Here is a 19,144-nt window from a genome sequence, read left to right on the forward strand (position 1 = left end):
ATTACCGCTACCAAATGAACTCCAAGGAGGCAAACTTTTTCCCTCTATGCACCCCAGGGGATCTTCAGATGATACTGCTTGCTGTTGGGCTTCTGTCCTCCTTCCTCACAGGAGCACAATGATCCTGACCCCTGAAACTTCAGACTCTGCACTCCACTGTTTATAAAAAACTTGTAGTATTTAAACCCTCTTCTTCTTCCCTGTTGTTAGTCTTGGGGAAGAGTTTTTCCTGTGCAGTCCCCTTTGTGTGTTTTCATTCTTTATTCACTCCTCCTTTCTCTCCCCCGACTCCTTCCACTCCATGCAGTCAGGGCTCCCTCCTCTCAGCGTGCCTACAGCTCCTCTCTCCCCAAAATCAACTCTGTGCAGTTCTTGTCCTCCACAAGGTGGTGGTTTTTTCTGCCTGTAGACATGCACCTTTGTTCTCAGTCCTCAGATCAATTTCTAGCCTGCTGAGTTTTAAAACTCCAGGCTTTAGGGATGTGGCGTGGGCAGCAGCCTGGGCTGGTCTTCTGGGGGAGTGTGTTGCCATGCTGGGAGTGAGACAAGCTTCACAGAGAAGAGCAGTTGTGCTACAGTGCTGTGGTGTGGGACTTGGTGTAAGCAATTTAGGCAGCCAGTGTGGGGCTGAGGTGCTTTCTGCTTGTAGTTCTGTGTGTATGCTGAGGGGCGGGAGAAGGAAATAGCGCCAGTCTGCTCCTTTGTCCCTGGAAAGGCATCTCCTGCATGCTCACCTCTCAGAGAAATGCTCCAGGAAGAGGGAATAATCTCCCGCCAAGTGTGTCTCAGGTGCCCCTCAAATCTTGCTTCTGTGCTGTCTGCACCCTTGGGTTGTTTGCCTGCCTTCTCTCTAGGATTAGGGCAGCACTCTAAGGACTCTATTACAGCCAAGCCTGCTAACCTTTAAAACTAGTTTTTAAACCCCACTGATTGCAAGAACTCATGAAAATCAGGCCCTCTCGTTTTCCCAGCCAGTGGGTTTGGGGAAGCGTTCTCTTTGCGCGTTCTGTTGTGTTCTCTTGGCTGTCTCTCGCCTTTTTCTAAGACCATGGCTCCTTCCTGTAGCACCCACCATTGGTTTCTCCCCCAAACTACATCTCCGCCCTTCCTATCTTCCCCCATGTGTCTTCTTTCTCCCTTTACATATGCCCCAGGTATCTTTTTGACTATAATCCTCCTAGGGGGGTCAAATAGTATCTCAGTGTGGTTTTGATTTGCATTTCTTTAGTGACTAATAATGTAGAGCATCTTTTCATGTCTGTATTGGCTATATGATATCTTCTTTGGAGACAGGTCTATTCATATCTTTTGTCCATTTTTAAATTATTTGTCTTTTGTTGAATTGTAAGAGTTCTTTATTCTGAATACAAGTTCCTTATCAGATGTATGATTTGCACATATTTTCTTCCATTCTTTTGGCTTTTGTCTTAACTTTTTTGATCGTGTCCTTTAAAGCACAAACTTTTTAAAATTTTAATGAAGTTCAGTTCATACATGTTTTCTTTTCTTGCTTGTGGTTTTAGTGGAATAATTAAGAAGGATTTGCCTAACCCAGGGTCATGAAAACTTACCTCTATTTTTTTCTTACAAGAGTTTTATAGTTTTAGTTTTTACATTGAGATCTATGATCTATTTGGGTTAATTTTTGTGTATGATATAGGAAAGTAATCAACTTCATGTTTTTGCTTTTGGATATCCAGTTATCTCAGCACATTTGTTGAGATAAACTGTGATTTCTTCATTGAATTGTCTTGGCATTCTTCTTGAAAATCAGTTTAACACAAATATAGGGGTTTATTTCTGTGCTCTCAGTTTTAGTCCATTGATGTGTATTTCTGGTTTTACGTCAGTACCACACAGTCTTTTTTTTTTTATTAAAAAAATTTTTTTTAATGTTTATTTATCTTTGAGAAAGAGGGAGAGAGAGAGGGAGTAGAGGAGGGGCAGAAAGAGACACACCAAATCTGAAACAGGCTCTAGGCTCTGAGCTGTCAGTACAGAGCCTCATGTGGGCCTAAAGTCACCAACTGCAAGATCATGACCTGAGCCAACGTTGGACATTTAACCGACTGAGCCACCCAGGCACCCCGACACAGTTTTTGTTATAGTAGCTTTGTTTGGTAGGTTTTGAATTTGGTAGCATGAATATCAACTTTGTTCATTTTCAAGATTTTGTTTTGCTATTCTGGATTGCTTTCATTATGTACTTTGAAATAAAATTTGATTTTAAAATTTGTACTTTTAAATAAAATTATGATCTTTCTTTAAAAAAATTTTTTTTAGTGTGTGTTTATATTTTTTGAGAGAGGGTGTGCATGTGTGCATGCAAGCACGGGAGAGGCAGAAAGAGAGGAGAGAGAATCCCATGTAGGCTCTGTGCTGTCAGCATAGACCCTGATGCAGGGCATGATCCCACAAACTGTAAGATCATAACCTGAGCTGAAATTAAGAGCTAGACACTCAGTCAACTGAGCCACCCAGGTGTCCCCAAATTATCTTTTCAATAATATTTGAAACCAGGTGGTAAAGTTATTTATATAGTGACTTTGAATTTAATTTAAAAATGTTATGGAAAAATGTTATGAACTAATTCTGTTCAGCTTTATATTTGCTATTAAAAATACGCATATTCTAACCTTTTTTTAACTTTTTTCTTTTCCTTTCTTGTATATCTTTCTCTATTCTAATATCTTACCATTTGAATAACATATTTCCAATTTGATATCACTACCTATTTCTTTTATTTGGAATTCTTTTGAATCTTTTCTTCATTGTAAGAAATGAAGCAAAGATGAGTGTATCCAGCAGGTCATCTGGAATGTTTTTATCATTTTATTAAATTACCATCACTACAATGTATTTTGGAAAATTTGAAAAATTTGGAAACGTCTTTCAGATAAATAAGCTTATAAATACTTTAAACATGATATAGAATAACATGTAGCAGAAATATATATAGCATTGTAAAGTCTCATTTTCTTGATTTCAGTAATAAAATTTTTCACGTGAATTAATAACTCAATGTTTTTCTTTAGGCCATTGCATTACCTCCTATAGCCAAGTGGCCATACCAGAATGGTTTTACATTTCATACCTGGCTAAGAATGGATCCTGTGAATAACATCAATGTGGATAAGGATAAACCCTATTTATATTGGTATGTATTTTTGTAACTCAGTGTTACTATCTTCCTTTGAGAATGAAAGAATATTTAGAGGTAAAATGAAAATTATTCTTTATAGTTTCAGAACCAGCAAAGGTCTTGGTTACTCTGCTCACTTTGTTGGGGGCTGTTTGATTATAACCTCAATAAAGTCAAAAGGAAAAGGCTTTCAACACTGTGTGAAATTTGATTTTAAGCCACAAAAGGTATGTGATGTTAGTAAGTCGTAATTAATTTAACAAGCTATACTAGCCTTCAAAATGCTTTGTTTTAATATTAATGACATAACATGTGGTAGATCACAACTCTGTTTATTCTGTTTCAGAAAATGAAGTATAAGTCACTGGACAATTGTTAACTTCCCTGATTTGGATAATAAAAAGAATGATATTTTGTTATTCATAGAGTATTGGGATAATATCAATGGGACAATATCAATGGAAGTTACTTTAGTAGTAGTGGTAGTAGTAGTAGTAATATGTGTTTTCTTTTGTACCTTAAAATTTAAATATTAATAAATGGTTCATCTGCAAAATGTATGTACATATAGATAAATAGGTAAAACAGATGTGGCAATATGTTGACAATTGTGGTATCTAGGTGGTGGAAAAGAGGGTATTTGTACTAAACTTTTAACTTTTTTGGGATATATTTGAAAACTTTCATAGTAAAGAGTTGGAAAGGTAATTTCACAGTAAGTTCTTATGTATTGAGAGTTCCCTTGATTAAATATTCCAAAGGTTGAATATTGATATTATTTTATTGATATTTTATTTTTATATTTAATTGTAACTTATAGTTTAAGTTTTACTTGTTATTTTGAGTGTGGTTGAGTCATTTCAAGAATCATAATCCTTTTTTTCCCAAACTGTTTTTACTTATTCAGTGGTATATGGTAACTATAGTGCACATTTATAACCGATGGAAGAACAGTGAGCTTCGATGTTATGTGAATGGTGAGCTAGCTTCCTATGGAGAGATAACATGGTTTGTCAACACCAGTGATGTAAGTGGTTTGAAAAAATTATTTTAAAATATGAAAAATATATTTTACATTGAGTATAAATTTTAGAATACCACAATGGCAGAGTTAAGTTTGGCTAGAATGTTGAGTCCTTGTTAAAAAATTATTCTGGATAGGGTAAAGAAGAGCATTTATAGGTAACAATGGGTATAGTTAGGAGCTCTACAGCAGAATTCTGATTGTTTTTATGAATGAGTAGGATGATACATGCTTATAAATTTTGCAAATAATTCATAGCTGCTATAGATAACTATTATGTAATAATTTTTTCAGGATTGAGGAAAAGATATGTACAATTCAAATTAAATTTAAAATTTTAAATAGGAATTAAATTAAAATGTTCTTTTTTTTCCCCACCAATTACATTTTCAAATAGAAAACTTGAAAAATATAAATAAGAAAATGATTACAAACCATTACACCATTCACCATTAAATTCTTCTTTTATATCCTATGCTACGCATATTTATGTATTATGTAATGATAATCTTAAGAGCTTGGGTTTTTGTAACAGATAGTCTTAGGTTTGAATCCCAGCTCTGTCACTTACTGACTGTATGACCTTAATCTATTAGGCCTAAGTTTTCTCCACCTGAAAATGGGTGTAAAATAGTACCTGTCTCAGAAGGTTAATGTGATAACTACATGAGATACTGTTTACAAATTAATTAGTAGAGTGCCTTGTACAGAGTAAGTGCTCAATAAATGTTAGCTCTCCTTTTTTTTTGTTCTGAAAACACAAAAAGGGGATCAGATATATATGTTGTTTTTTGACCTGTTTTTTCCTTATGTTAACTTTTATTGAGTGCTTCTTGTACTCTAAGCATTGTAATAAATACCTTTATTTTCTAAAAGCACCAACCTTGCAAGATAAGTACTATTATAATCTCCCATTTTACAGGTAAGGAGACTGAAGCACAGAGAGATTAAGTAATTTGCCAAGATCACCAGCTTGTGAAGCAGTGATTTGACTTAGGTGGATTGTCTTGAGAAGCCAAATGTTAACAACTTTTCTGTATTCCCTAATATCAATACGTATTTATTTTTCAACATTCTTTCTAATAGTTTTTTTGTTGCATAACCATTTAAAGGGATGTGAAGAACTTTAGTCTTTCTTTGTGGACACGTGGATTTTTAAAATGTGGTTTGTAACCTAGATGTTAAGAGAATTTTTTTCGTTTTTGACATTAGAAGAGATACATGCATCTGCTTTTCTCGATTTACATATTTGAGAGATTGTATCCCATTATCTCACCCATTGTCTATACCTTGATATCTGCAAAAGTCTGTCTTTGCAATTTTAACTTCTCACCAAACTTACAGAACCCTGCTTCTCCATTCATGTTGGCTCCATACATATTAACTCGCTGAAAGGCAGATTATGTCCTAAATGTAACTCATGATTTTCCTTCTTATAACAAAGACTGTTCTTCCATTTGCTTTTTTGGCTACTCAAGTATGAACCTTCAGAATCCATCATGATTTCTTTGACTCTTCTTTCGTACATACACTTTGTTGTCAGATTTTATTTATTGTACTCTGGAAAACTTCGGCTTTCTCCTTTTTTATGATGTCTTTCTTGATCTCTACACTTGATAATAATGAATTAAGTGAAATGCTAAATGAATTATTTTAATTTAGCCAGATTAGAACAGACGAAACATTTATACCAAAATTTATCCTGAAACATTTAATCAATATAGGTTATTATTTCTGGAGGAGATATTGTTGTTTTTTCTTTAATACAATCTGTTTTCTTTCACAGACCTTTGACAAATGTTTCCTGGGCTCGTCAGAAACAGCAGATGCAAATAGAGTATTCTGTGGTCAGATGACTGCAGTTTACCTTTTTAGTGAAGCTCTTAATGCTGCTCAGATTTTTGCTATTTATCAGTTGGGACTGGGATATAAGGTACTTTACTTGCTGTTCATTGCTTAACCAGTGTTAGTTGAACTTGATTTAAAGGTAGGTGATGCATGGGACAAAATTGAAAGAGTAATCAGGGACACTACAGGGAAGTCACAGGAATCTGAAGGATACTTTAAATTTTTGAGGGAAACACAGTATACTTGTCATGTGGGCCTCTGTGCATACTACTAGCTAAAGTTTCAACTTGCATTCATGCTGCATTTGATGATGTCAGTTTTTGCATAACTAAATTTTCAACAATTACTGTGATTAAAAACAAGTACCATGTGGAAATTAATGTGGAAAAGGAAATGAGGATGATGGTGTGAAATCTGATTCCAAATTTGAGAGAGTTCATGCATTGTTCAGTATGCATAAAAATTAATAACTAATTTTGCTAATATAATGAAAGAGACATTTTTTCTTTTGACTTGTTCCTTAATTTTTTCAAATGGCTGTTAAATTATTAAAACATAAAGTTTTTGAACCAAACTATTTAGTAGTATTTATTTTGATCTAAAGCACCATAAACAGTTACTGCAATGCTAAGACTGTCATGAACTAAGAAAATTTGTGGGGTGCCTGGGTGGCTCAGTTGGTTAAGCAACTTCTCTGATTTCAGCTTAGGACATTGATCTCATAGTTCCTGAGTTCGAGCCCTGTGTTGGGCTCTGTGCTGGCAGCAAGGAGCCTGCTTGACATTCTTTCTCTCTCTCCTGTCTCTCTGTCCCTCCCCTGCTCCAAATAAATCAACATTAAAAAAAAAAAATGGGAATCTCTGGGTTAAGCCATTGTTACTCTAGCTTGGTTTCAAGGAGCATGTTAGTCTGCTCTGTTTTTCTGAAAACAAAACCAATTTTCCTGAGTTGATTTACATACCATTACATTCAGTATATTTTTATTTTAATTAGTTTTGACAAAAGTGTAACTCCCACAACATTAAATAAATGGAATAATTCTGTTCCTGCAAATGTTCAGTTGTGCCCCTTCCCAGTCAGTTCCTTCCACTTCTCTAACTCCACTGCATTCTTCTTGAGAGAAACTGTTAATCTGCTTTCTGTCACTAGAGTAGATTTGTTTTTCTTAAGGTTTTATGTAAGTGGAATCATGCAGCATGTGCTCCTTAGAGTTTGGTTTCTTGTGAGAGTCATCCCATGTTGTTATGTTGTAGTAGTTTCTTTCTTTTTATCGCTAAGTAGCATTCCATTGTATTAATATATCACAATTTTTTAAAAAAGGATTTTATTCCTTTTTTTTAACTAATCACTACACCCATCATGGGGCTCCAACTTATAATCCCAAGATCAAGAGTCGCATGCTTTATTGACTGAGCCAGCCAGATGCCCCCATATCTACACTTTTTTAATGCATTCTTCTATTGATGGACATTAGGGTTATTTCCAGTTTTGGGCTGTTAGGAACAAGCTGCTCTGAATATTGGTGTATAAATCTTTGTGCTGCCACATAATTTTATTTCATAAATATTTAAGAGTGGAATTACTAACCGATATGGTAACTGAAGTTGCCAAACCCTCTTCCAAGGTAGTTGTATAATTTTACATTTCTATAAGCAGTATATGAGCTTTCTACTTGCTCCACATCCTTAACATCTTGTATTGCTGGTCTTTTTAATATTAGGCATCTCAGTGAGTATGTAGCTGTATTTCAGTTTGGTTTTAATTTGCTTATTATAATGAGTAGAGATCCCAAGCATCTTTTTTTTTTGCTTATCGATCATTTTTGTATGTTCCTTTGTGAAGTGTGTTCACATCTTTTGTGTATTTTTTGTTTGGTTGTTTGTTTTCTTATTAAGTTTTGAGATTTCTTTATATGTTCTGGATACAAGAATTTTATCAGATGTATGAGTTACAAATATTTCTCCCCCGGTTTGTGTCTTGTCTTATTTTCTTTCTTTATTTTAAAACTTTTCTTTCTTTCTTTCATTCTTTTGTTCTTCTTTCCTTCCTTTTTTTTTTTTTTTTTTTTTTTTTTAGGAGAGAGAATGAGTATGAGTGGGGGAGAGGGGCAGAGGGAGAGAGAGAGAATCCTAAGCAGGCTCCATGCTCAGTGTGGAGCCCAGTGTGGGGCTTGATCCCAGAACCCTGGGATCATGACCTGAACTGACATCAAGAGTTGTACTCTCCACTGACTGAGCCAGCCAGGTGCTCCACCTTTTTGTTTTCGTAATGTGTCTTTTGAAGAACAGATTGGTTGGAAAGATTTTCTCATGTGTTTTTCTCTTACAGTTTCAGCATTTTTGTTTAGGCATGTGATCCATTTTAAGTTATTTTTTGTGTCAAGGGTCAAGGTTCTTCCCTCCCCACCCCCCCGCCAATATGGACACCCTGGTGTCCCAGTACTGTTGTTTTATAAATTGCATTCTTCCTCCATTGCCTTACCTTGGCATCTTTATATTTCAATGACTTACATGTCTTTCTTATGCCAATACGGTATTATCTTGATTAATGTTAGTTTCACAGTGAGCATTGAAAACAGGAAGTCTGAAACCTCACTTTATTTTTCTTTTTCAAATTGTTTTGGCTTTCTAAACCCTTTGCATTTCCAGATATATTTTTTAGAACTCGCTTATCAATTTCTAGAGAAATGTCTACTGGGATTTTATTTGGTATTACATTGAATATTATCAATTAGAGAAGAATTGGCCATCCTACTGATACTGATTTTTCCAGCCTGTGAATATGATGTATCTCTCTATTTATTCAGGTTTTCTTTAATTTCTTCCAGCACTGTTTTTTGGTTTTCTTTGTATGGGTGATATATACATTTTGTTAAATGTATTCTTAAGTGTTTAATGTTTTTCAAGTAATAAGTTGTATTTCAAGTCTCAGTTTCTAATTATTTGTTTCTAGTGTATAGTTGAATTTTGTTTATTGACCTTGCTAAATTTGCTATTAGTTTTACTAGAGTATTCTAGGATTTCCTATACATATGTTATTATAGACTGTAAATTTTATTTCTTCATTTCCAGTCTTTATGCCTCTTCCCTTTTTTGTTTTGTACTAAGACCACCAGTATAAATAATTAAATAGAACTGGTGAGAATAGACATTTTTGCGTTGTTTCTGATTTTAGGGGGAAAGCAATCATACATATTTTATAGATGCCTTTTATCGAATTGGGAAATTTCCATTTCTGGTTTCCTGAGAATTATTATCAGGGACATATTGAATTTTATAAAATGAGTTTTGCTTTTTTATCAACTCTGATAATCTTTCCTTTTAATTGGAGTGTTTACATAGTTTACAGTCAGTATGAGTATAGATACTATGTGTCTTAAATCTAAGTGTTTATATCTGGACTTTAAATTCTGTTTCATCAAACTGTATCCCTAGGCCAGTAGAACACAGTCTTGAATACTGCAGTTTTGTAATACATTTTTTTAAGTTGATTTATTTATTTTGAGAGAGAGAGAGAAAGGGGCAGTGAGAGAGGGAGAGAGAAAGAGAGAATCCCAAGTAGGCATTGCACTGTCAGCATAGAGCCTGATGCAAGGCTCAAACTCATAAAGTGAAATCATGACCTGAGCTGAAATCAAGAGTCAGACACTTAACCGACTGAGCCACTCAGGCACCTCTGTAATTCATTTTTTAAGTCAGGAAGCCTGAGTCCTCCAACTTTGTTCTTTTGCAAGATTGTTTTGGCTGTTTTTAGTATCTGTAAAAAAATTTTTTTTAATTCTATTTATTTTGAGAGAGAGAGAGACAGAGACAGAGTGCGATCAGGGGAGTGGCAGAGAGAGGGAGACACATATATCAGTCATAGAAAGGCAAATAATGCATGATTCCACTCATAGGAGATATGTAAAATATCAAACTCATAGAAACAAAGAATTGAAGGGTGGTTGCCATGGGCTGGGGGAGAGAGAAAAGGAGAATTGACAATCAGTGGGTATAAAATTCCAGTTATACAAGGTGAACAAGTTCGAGTGATCTGCTGTACAACATTGTGCCTATAAAAATACTGTATTGTACACTTAATATCTGTTAAGAGGATAGATCTCCTGTTAAGTGGTTTTACTGCAAGTAAATTAAAAAAGAAAAAACAAGAAAAGTGTTGAAAGCAGACATCCCTGTATTTTTACTGATCTTAGGAGAAAAAGCATTCCATTTTTTTTGCCATCAGTATGGTGTTTGCTGTTAGCTGTTTGTAGATGTTCTTTGTTTATTTGAGGAAGTTCACTTTTATTCCTAGTCTGTTGAGTGTTTTCAGCATGAAACGTTGCTGGATTTTGTCATTTGTTCTTTGTGCTTCTTTTGGGATGATCACGATTGTTGTCTTTTGTTTTTATTAATATAGTATATTAAATTGTTCAGATATTGTTAAATCAACCTTTTGTTCCCAGGATAATCACACTTGGTCATAGTTTATATTCTTATCCATGAAGTATACTGAGGTCCAGAAAGGCATCTTAATGGTAAATGTGTAGAAATAACTGCTGGTATTAGTGCTAGGTCAAAAATCTTATCGGTAGTCATCTCTAACATTTGAGTCATCTTTTCCTCATATGTATGGTCAGATAGTGATAAAACTGTACTGAAAATCATGTTATGTGAGAAATTGATGATCCTAGAATTACTTCTTGCTTTATTTTTTACTGTTGAAATCTGTTGTGTTGTATAGTCCATGTTTTAGAGAACCCCTTATAGCTTAAGGTAGCAGGGATATGGGAAACCAGCAATCTCAGGATTGCTTCTAGGCAATTGCAATTGATTCAGTGCTTTAAAGATTAAAATAATAAATATTTCAAAAGAAATGAAGGGTTAAATACTTCTTTCATATTGTCTTAGTGTTTGATGAAGTACCATGTTGCTTTAAGTACTTTGAAAGGGTATTTTTTTATTTTAATTAATCATATCAAATAGTATTTACACATGAATATTGTTTCTATAAACTTAGCAGCAATTCCTGAAATATGTGAAAGTCTTAGTTTTAGTTTTAGATTTAGTTTTGTTTAGATTGGTTAGTGGTAGTGATTTATTCCTCAATTCCAAACAAAGTAGAAAAAATGTTTAGCTATTTGTTTTTAAAATTTTTACCTGCTAATGTTGACATACTGTACTTTGAATAGTAGCACAGGCTAAATTATTTGTTTAATTGAACTAGTTTCTGATCTTTATTCTGCCACAGATTAACTTTGTGGACTCAAAGAAGTCACTTATTTCTTTAGACTTTCTTAGTTTCTGCCTTTGGAAAATGAATTACATAATCTCCCATATTATATGTCTGTATATTGTAAGTTGGTAAATAGGTTAGCTTTTGTAGGTTGCCCAAATGACATTTCCCCTCAAAAGTATTTATTATTTAAAAGCATTTATTTCACTTATGCTAAAATTCCCTTTGTAATCAGCTTTCATTAAATTAAAAAAGAATATTAAATCAATGCTTACAGATTTATTAACTGCTTATCAAGGGGGCAGAAATTTTAGAAAAATAATATATTAAAGCTTTTAAAATGTTTTGTGTAAAAGAAAGATAAAGGCAGTCTTAGCGTGTTTTACATTTTATTTTATTTTTTAAATAAATTTTTTTTTTGAACATTTATTTATTTTTGGGACAGAGAGAGACAGAGCATGAATGGAGGAGGGGCAGAGAGAGAGGGAGACACAGAATCGGAAACAGGCTCCAGGCTCTGAGCCATCAGCCCAGAGCCCGACGCGGGGCTCGAACTCATGGACCGCGAGATCGTGACCTGGCTGAAGTCAGACGCTCAACTGACTGTGCCACCCAGGCGCCCCTTACATTTTATTTTTATAGCAGTATTGAAGCAGAATTCACAAGTTGAATCCAGCAAGTCTTTGTTGGAAAAGATGTTCCATTTAGCTTTAAGTGGTTATAGTTAAACTAAAGAAAAAAATCCTTGTCTGTGATTACTTAGAAGTATGGTTTAAGGGGCGCCTGGGTGCCTCAGTCTACTTCAGCTCAAGTCATCTCATGATTTGTGTGTTTGAGCCCCATATCGGGCTCTCTGCTCTCAGCACAGAGCCTGCTGTGGATCCTCTGTTCCCGTCTCTCTCTGCCTCTTCCCCTGCTCATGCTGTCTCTCTAAAAAAATAAACCTAAAAAAAAAAACAAGAATGATTTAAAAGATAAAATATGAGCTTTCTGGTAAAGGTAAATATATACGCAAATATAGAATCTTGTAATCTTGTAATGTTAGTGCATAAATCACTTTTTTTAAGTTTATTTATTTTGAGACAGAGAGATCAGGAGAGGCCGAGAAAGAAGGAGTGGGAGAGAGATCCCAAGCAGGCTTTGCACTGTCAGCGTGGAGCCCGATTTGGGACTTGAACTTAATGTGAGATCATGACCGGAGCTGAAACCAGGAGTCGGATGCTTAACTGACTAAGCCACCCATGCGCCCCTGCATAAATTACTTTCAATTCTGATACAGACTTTAAGAGAAAAAGCATAAAAATCTAAATCTATACATAATATGAAAAGATGTAATTTTTGATATCACTAACATAAAATCGGGTGATGGAGATGTAAATGTGTAAAGGTTTTGTATGTGATTGAACTTAAGCCGTTATTGGCTTAAAGTAGAATATTATAGGGATGCCTGGGGGGCTCAATTGGTTAAGCGTCCGACTTCGGCTTAGGTCATGGTCTCACGGGTTTGTGAGTTTGAGCCCTGCATCGGGCTCTGTGCTGACATCTCAGAGCCTGGAGCCTGCTTGGGATTCTGTCTCCTCCTCTCTCTTCTCCTCCCATGCTCATGCTCTGTCTCTCTCTGTCTCTCAATAATAAATGTCTAAAAAAAGTAAAAAAAAAATAGTTTTATAACTTTAAGATGTTTTATGTAATTCCTATGGATATGGCAAAGAAAATACCTATAGAACTTAACACAAAAGGAGAAAGGGATATAAATACCAACAATCATTGGCATATAAAAGAAGTCAATTAGCCAATTATAGTGAACAAAAATGGCAATAGTGAGTCGCTAACTACTTTAAATGTAAATGCATTAAACTTCTCACTTAAAAGAAATAGGCTAAATGGATTTTTTTCTCCTAAATTTTTATTTAAATTCTAGTTAGTTATCATAGAGTGTAATATTGGTTTCAGGAGTAGAATTTAGTGATTTGTCACTTAAAAATAACAGCCAGTGCACATCATAAGTGCCCTCCTTAATACCCATCACCCATTGGCTAATGGATTTAAAAAAACAAAACCCAACTGTCTAATATGGAATATGAAGGGATGGAAGAAGATAGTCCATGTAAATGGTAAGCAAAAGAGAGCAGGGTTGGCCATGTGTATATCAGAAAAAATAGACTTCATTTATTCATTTGAGAGAGAGAGAGAGAGAGAGTGTGTGTGCAAGCAGGGGAGAGGGCCACAGGGAGAGAAAATCTTCAGTAGGTTCCACACTCATTGTGGAGCCTGACACGGGGCTCAATCCCTTGACTCTGGGATCATGACCTGAGCTGAAATCAAGAGTCAGACACTGAACTGCCTGGGCCACCCAGACACTCCTCCAAATTAGACTTTAATTCAAAATCTGTTACAAGACTCAAAGAAGGAAATTATATAATGATAAAAGTGTCAATTCACGAGGAAGATATAATAATTAAAAATATATACACCTAACTTTATGGCTGCAAAATATATGAAACAGACCTTGACAGAATTGAAGGGAGAAGTATGTATTAACACAATAATGGTAGGACATTTCAAAACCCTTTTATTAACGGATAGACCAACCAGAGAGATTACTAAAGAAACAGAGACCATGAACAACAATGTAGACCAGTTGGACCCTAACAAACACATACAGAACACCCCACCAAACACCAATAGAATACACATCCTTCTCAAGCTCCTATGGGACATTCTTCAGGATAGACAACATATTAGGCCACAAAATTAACAAATTTAATAATACTGAAATCATAATACCAAAAAGGTTTTTTTACCCCAATAAAATTAAGTCAATAGTAGAAGGAATCTGGAAAATACACAAATTTGTGGAAATCAAACAACACACTCTCATACAACTAGTGTGTCAAAGAAATCCCCAGGAAATTTCTGGAGCCAAGTGAAGACAGCATATCAAACTTTATGGGATTTAGGGAAAGCAATACCAAGAGGAATGTTTATAGTCCTTTAAAAGAAAAAAGGAAGATCTCAGATCAATAACTAATTTTTCCCTTCAAGGAACTAGAAAAAGAAGAGCAAAGTAATCCCAAAGTTATCAGAGGAAAGGACGTGATAAATATTCAAAGTAGAAATAAATGATATAGAGACTAGAACAATAATAGAAAAAAAATTAACAAAACTAAGAGTTCTTTTAAAGATCTACAAACCTGACAAGTTCTTAGCTAGATTAAGATTAAAGAGAAGACCTAATAACTAAAAGAAATGAAAGAAGAAAAATAAAATGAAAGAAGAATTATTACTAATGCCATGAATCTAAAAAGAATTAGGAGACTACTATGAACAATTTTATATCAGCAAATTGAATAATATAGAAGAAATGGATATTCTTGGAAACACACTGCCTATCAAGAGAAAATCTGAAGAGACTGTAGGTACTAAGGACATTGAATCCATAATCCAAAACCTCTGAATAAGGAAAAGCTGTGTACTGCATAGGATTTCACTGGAGTATTCAAACATTAAAGAAGAATTAACAACAATCTTCCTCAACTCTTTCAAAAAATGAAGAGGAGGGAATACTTCCAAACTCATAACTTTTTAAAGTTTATTTATTTTGAAAGACAGAATGAGTAGGGGAGAGGCAGAGAGAGAGGGAGACAGAGAATCTCAAGCAGGCTTCGCACTGTCAGTGCAGACCTTGACGCGGGGCTCGACCCTACAAAACTGTGAGGTTATGATCTGAGCTGAAACTAAGAGTCAGATGCTCAGCTAAGCCACCAGACACCCTCCAAACTCAATTTAGGAGGTCAGCATTACTTTGATACCACAGCCAAAGGCACTACAAGGTAACTATAGACCAGTATCCCTGATTAATTTTGATGCAAAAATCCTCAACAAAATACTAACAAGGCAAATTCAAGAGCACACCAAAAGGATCATAGTCTGTCACCAGCAGAGACTTAGTCCTGGAATGGAGGACATATGAAAGTCAATCATTGCAATATACATGTTAACAGAGTAAAGGACACAAACCACACAGTCATCTCAATTGATGCAAAAAAACTGTTGGACAAAATTTATTCTTTCATTATAAAAACACTCAACAAATTACTAGTGAAGGAAACTACTTCAAAATAATAAGGCTACATATGAAAAGCCCACAGCTGACATTAGTGAAAGACTGAAAGCTTTTCCTCTAAGAACAGGAACAAGGCAAGGATTCCCATTCTCACCATTTCTGTAGGCCACAGTCCTCACAGTCTTAGAGCAGTTAGTCAAGAGGAGGAAATAAAAGGCATCCCAGTTGGAAGGGATGAAGTAAAATTATCTTTTCACAGATGACTTGATCTTATATGTAGAAAATTCTAAATGAAAACCTGTTACAACTGATAAATTCAACAAGCTTGCAGGATACAAGCCAAGAACAAAAATCAGCTGTGTCTCTCTATACCAACAGTGAACAACCTGAGAAGGAAAATAAAACAACAATCTCATTTACAAAAGCATAAAAAAGGAATACTTAGGAACAACTTACCTAAGGATGGCTTAAGACCTGTACACTGAAAAGTCTATAACATTGTTGAAAGAAATCAAAGAAGCCACAAAATGGAATGATACCCTCGGTTCATGGATTGAAAGACTTGCAATTGTTAAAGAATGCATACTGCTGAACGTGATGTACAAATTCAGTACAGTTCCTATCAAAATCGAAATAGTATTTTTTTGCAGAAATGGAAAAAAAAATCCCTAAAATTTATATGAAATTTCAAGGGTCTCCAGATAGCCACAACCTTGAAAAAGAAGAACATGATTAGAGGTCTCACACTTCTCGATTTCAAGACATATTACAAAGGGATAGTAATCAAAACATTATGGTGCTTGCATAAAGGTAGACCTATGGACTAATAGAGCAGAATTGAGAGTCCAGAAATAAATCTTTGCACATATACTCAAATGATCTTCTACAAAGATGCAAACACCACACACAATGGAGAAAGGATAGTCTTAAAATTTTTTTTTTCTTTAATGTTTATTTATTTTAGAGACAGAGCGAGAGACAGAGTGCAAGTGGGGGAGGGGCAGACAGAGGGTGACACAGAATCTGAGGCAGGCTCCAGGCTCTGAGCTGTCAGCATAGAGTCCGACGTGGGGCTTGAACTCAGGAACCATGAGATCATGACCTGAGCCAGAGCCGATGCTTTACTGACTGAGCCACTCAGGTGCCCCTGGCTAGTCTTTTTAAAACCTGGATTTGTGAAAAGTAGATATCTACATGGTAAATAGTGAATTTTGATCCTTAGTTTACAACATATATCAGAATTAACTCAAAATGAATTAAAGACCTAAACCTAAGACACATAAGGTTCCTACCTGAAAGCAGAGGAAAATCATCATGACATTGAGTTTGACAGTGATGTTTTGGATATGACACCAAAACAGGCAACAAAGATAAAAATAGACAAATGGGTCTTCCATCTCAAAATCTTTGGCATGTCAAAGTTTTTATGTATCAAGGAATTGAGTGAAAAGGCGAACTGTGAAATGAGAAAACATGTTACAAAACCATATAGTTGATAAAGGGTTAATATCCAGAATCTATAATGAAGTCCTACAGCTGAACAACAAAAATCTCCAAATAACCCACTAAAAAAGTGGGCAAAAGACTTGCATAAACATTTCTCCAAAGAAGATACTCAAATTGCAAACAAACATGAAAAGATGGTCAACATTACAAATCAGCAGAGAAATGCAGATCAGAACTACAGTAGATACTACCTCATACCACATTAGGATGGCTAGTATAAAAAACAAAACTGAAAATAATAAGTATTGGCTAGGGTATGGAGAAATATGTACCCGTATGCACTGTTTAGTGCATATGTGGAATGCATATATGGGGATGTTTAGTGGAGATGTAGAATGCTGTAGGCTCTATGGAAAGCAGTATGGTGGTTCTTTAGGAATCAAGATTAGAATTACCCTATGATTGAGCTTTCTTACTTTTGTGTACATATGCAGAAGAATTAAAAGCAGGATCTGAAAGAGATATTTTCATATTCAAGTTTATTGTAGCATCATTCACAATAGTCAAGAGGTTGAAGCAACCTAATTGTCCATGGACACATGAATAGATACAATGTAGTATATATGTACAGTGGAATACTATTTAGTTTTAAAAAGAAGGAAATTCTGATGCATGCTACCACGTAGTCAAGCTTGAGACATGATACTAAGTGAAATAAGAAAATAAAAAGTATGCAAATAAAAAGATTACACTTATATGAGTTACAAAAAAGTCACACTTACAGAATCAGAAAGTAGAATATGGTGGTTGCCAGGGAATGGGGAGTGGTAGAAATGAGATGTTAAATATATACTGAACTTCAGTTTTACATGATGTAAAAGTTCTAGAGATTTGTTATATAACAATATGCATATAGTTAATACTACTTACTGTACTGTACACTTAAAAATGTTTAAGATGGTACATTTTATGTACTGTGTTAATAACCACAATGAAAGAAATCCAAAAAGGGGGCACCTGGGTGGCTCAGTTGGTTGAGTGTCTGACTCTTGTTTTGGGCACAGGTCATGATCTTAGGGTTGTGGGATTGAGCCCAGTGTCAGGCTCTGCATGGAGCACAGAAACTGCTTGGGATTCCCCTTCTCTCTCTCCCTTTGTCCCTCTCTCCCACTCACGCTCTTCCTCTCTCTCTCTTAAAAAAAAAAAATCCAAAAAGACGAAGTACAGTGAAAAAAATGATAAAATATGTGCCATAGGACACTACATTTTATATTTTTGAAATGTAAGTTTAAAAATTTTTTTTGACGTTTATTTTTGAGAAGAAAGAGAGCATGAGCGGGGGAGGAGAGAGAAAGAGGGAGACACAGAATCTGAAACAGGCTCCTGGCTCTGAGCTGTCAGCACAGAGCCCGACACGGGGGTCGAACTCACGGACTGTGAGATCATGACCTGAGCCGAAGTCGGACGCTTAACCGACTGAGCCACCTGGGCGCCCCAAATGTAAGGTTTTAATACCGACTTGATTTTCATTCATTAAAATGAATACAGTCCACTAAAGAAGTAATGAAACAGGGCTCTTCTTACTTGATATTGTTAGGAAAATGATTAAAGATATATTCCTTAAATTTTTGTATCGGGTGATTTGTATCTAGATTTTCTTTTTTGTGGTATACTGTTTTAACTGTTTTATTCTTTATTTTTAGGGTACATTTAAATTCAAAGCGGAAAGTGATCTGTTTCTTGCTGAGCATCACAAACTTCTTTTGTATGATGGCAAACTTTCTAGTGCCATTGCATTCACGTACAATCCACGTGCTACAGATGCCCAGCTCTGCCTTGAATCATCCCCTAAGGACAACCCTTCAATTTTTGTTCATTCACCGCATGCACTCATGCTCCAGGTACTAGCTATGACATTTTTTATTTTTTATTTTTTATATATAATCTTTTAAGAATATTTTTCATGGTAAATTTTAGTGAGGTATATTAGGTAGCTTCTATTAATAAATGTGATATAAGGTATTGTTCTTGTTATGCTTTTTTTATTGTTTGGGAAAGGAAATCATTGGAATCTTTACTGTGTTTTCTGTTTTACAAGGATGTGAAAGCAGTTTTAACACATTCCATTCAAAGTGCTATGCATTCAATTGGAGGAGTACAAGTGCTGTTTCCACTTTTTGCACAGTTGGATTATAGGCAATATTTATCTGATGAGGTTGACGTGACTATATGGTGAGTGCCATTATTTTGTTCTTGAAGTGGATGTGAGGATGACTTTTATTACTGTTGAGCTGCACAATATTTTTTCTGCCTTTTAAATATGTTGGTAGGGTTAAAAGAATGTATGTAAAGAAATTTGTGAACTTTAAAGGTTACTACAAATTCCTGTCAGTAATAGTAGTAT

At 35.1% G+C, this 19,144-nt stretch overlaps 1 protein-coding gene across 6 annotated transcripts in view; it reads left to right on the forward strand.

The window, feature by feature from the left end:
- The window catches only part of LRBA (LPS responsive beige-like anchor protein), a 772,859-nt gene that overhangs the window by 104,511 nt on the left and 649,204 nt on the right, over positions 1 to 19,144 (forward strand). For all 6 annotated transcript variants that reach the window (XM_027067081.2, XM_027067078.2, XM_027067090.2 and 3 more), the window contains exons 6-11: positions 3,036 to 3,157; positions 3,243 to 3,369; positions 4,050 to 4,169; positions 5,953 to 6,099; positions 18,444 to 18,641; positions 18,839 to 18,972. In XM_027067081.2, the coding sequence (XP_026922882.1) occupies positions 3,036 to 3,157; positions 3,243 to 3,369; positions 4,050 to 4,169; positions 5,953 to 6,099; positions 18,444 to 18,641; positions 18,839 to 18,972 (848 nt within the window). The remainder of the gene's footprint in view (positions 1 to 3,035; positions 3,158 to 3,242; positions 3,370 to 4,049; positions 4,170 to 5,952; positions 6,100 to 18,443; positions 18,642 to 18,838; positions 18,973 to 19,144) is intronic.

The sequence above is a fragment of the Acinonyx jubatus genome, chromosome B1 (assembly GCF_027475565.1).
Source record: "Acinonyx jubatus isolate Ajub_Pintada_27869175 chromosome B1, VMU_Ajub_asm_v1.0, whole genome shotgun sequence".
NCBI classification, from domain to species: Eukaryota; Metazoa; Chordata; class Mammalia; order Carnivora; family Felidae; genus Acinonyx; species Acinonyx jubatus.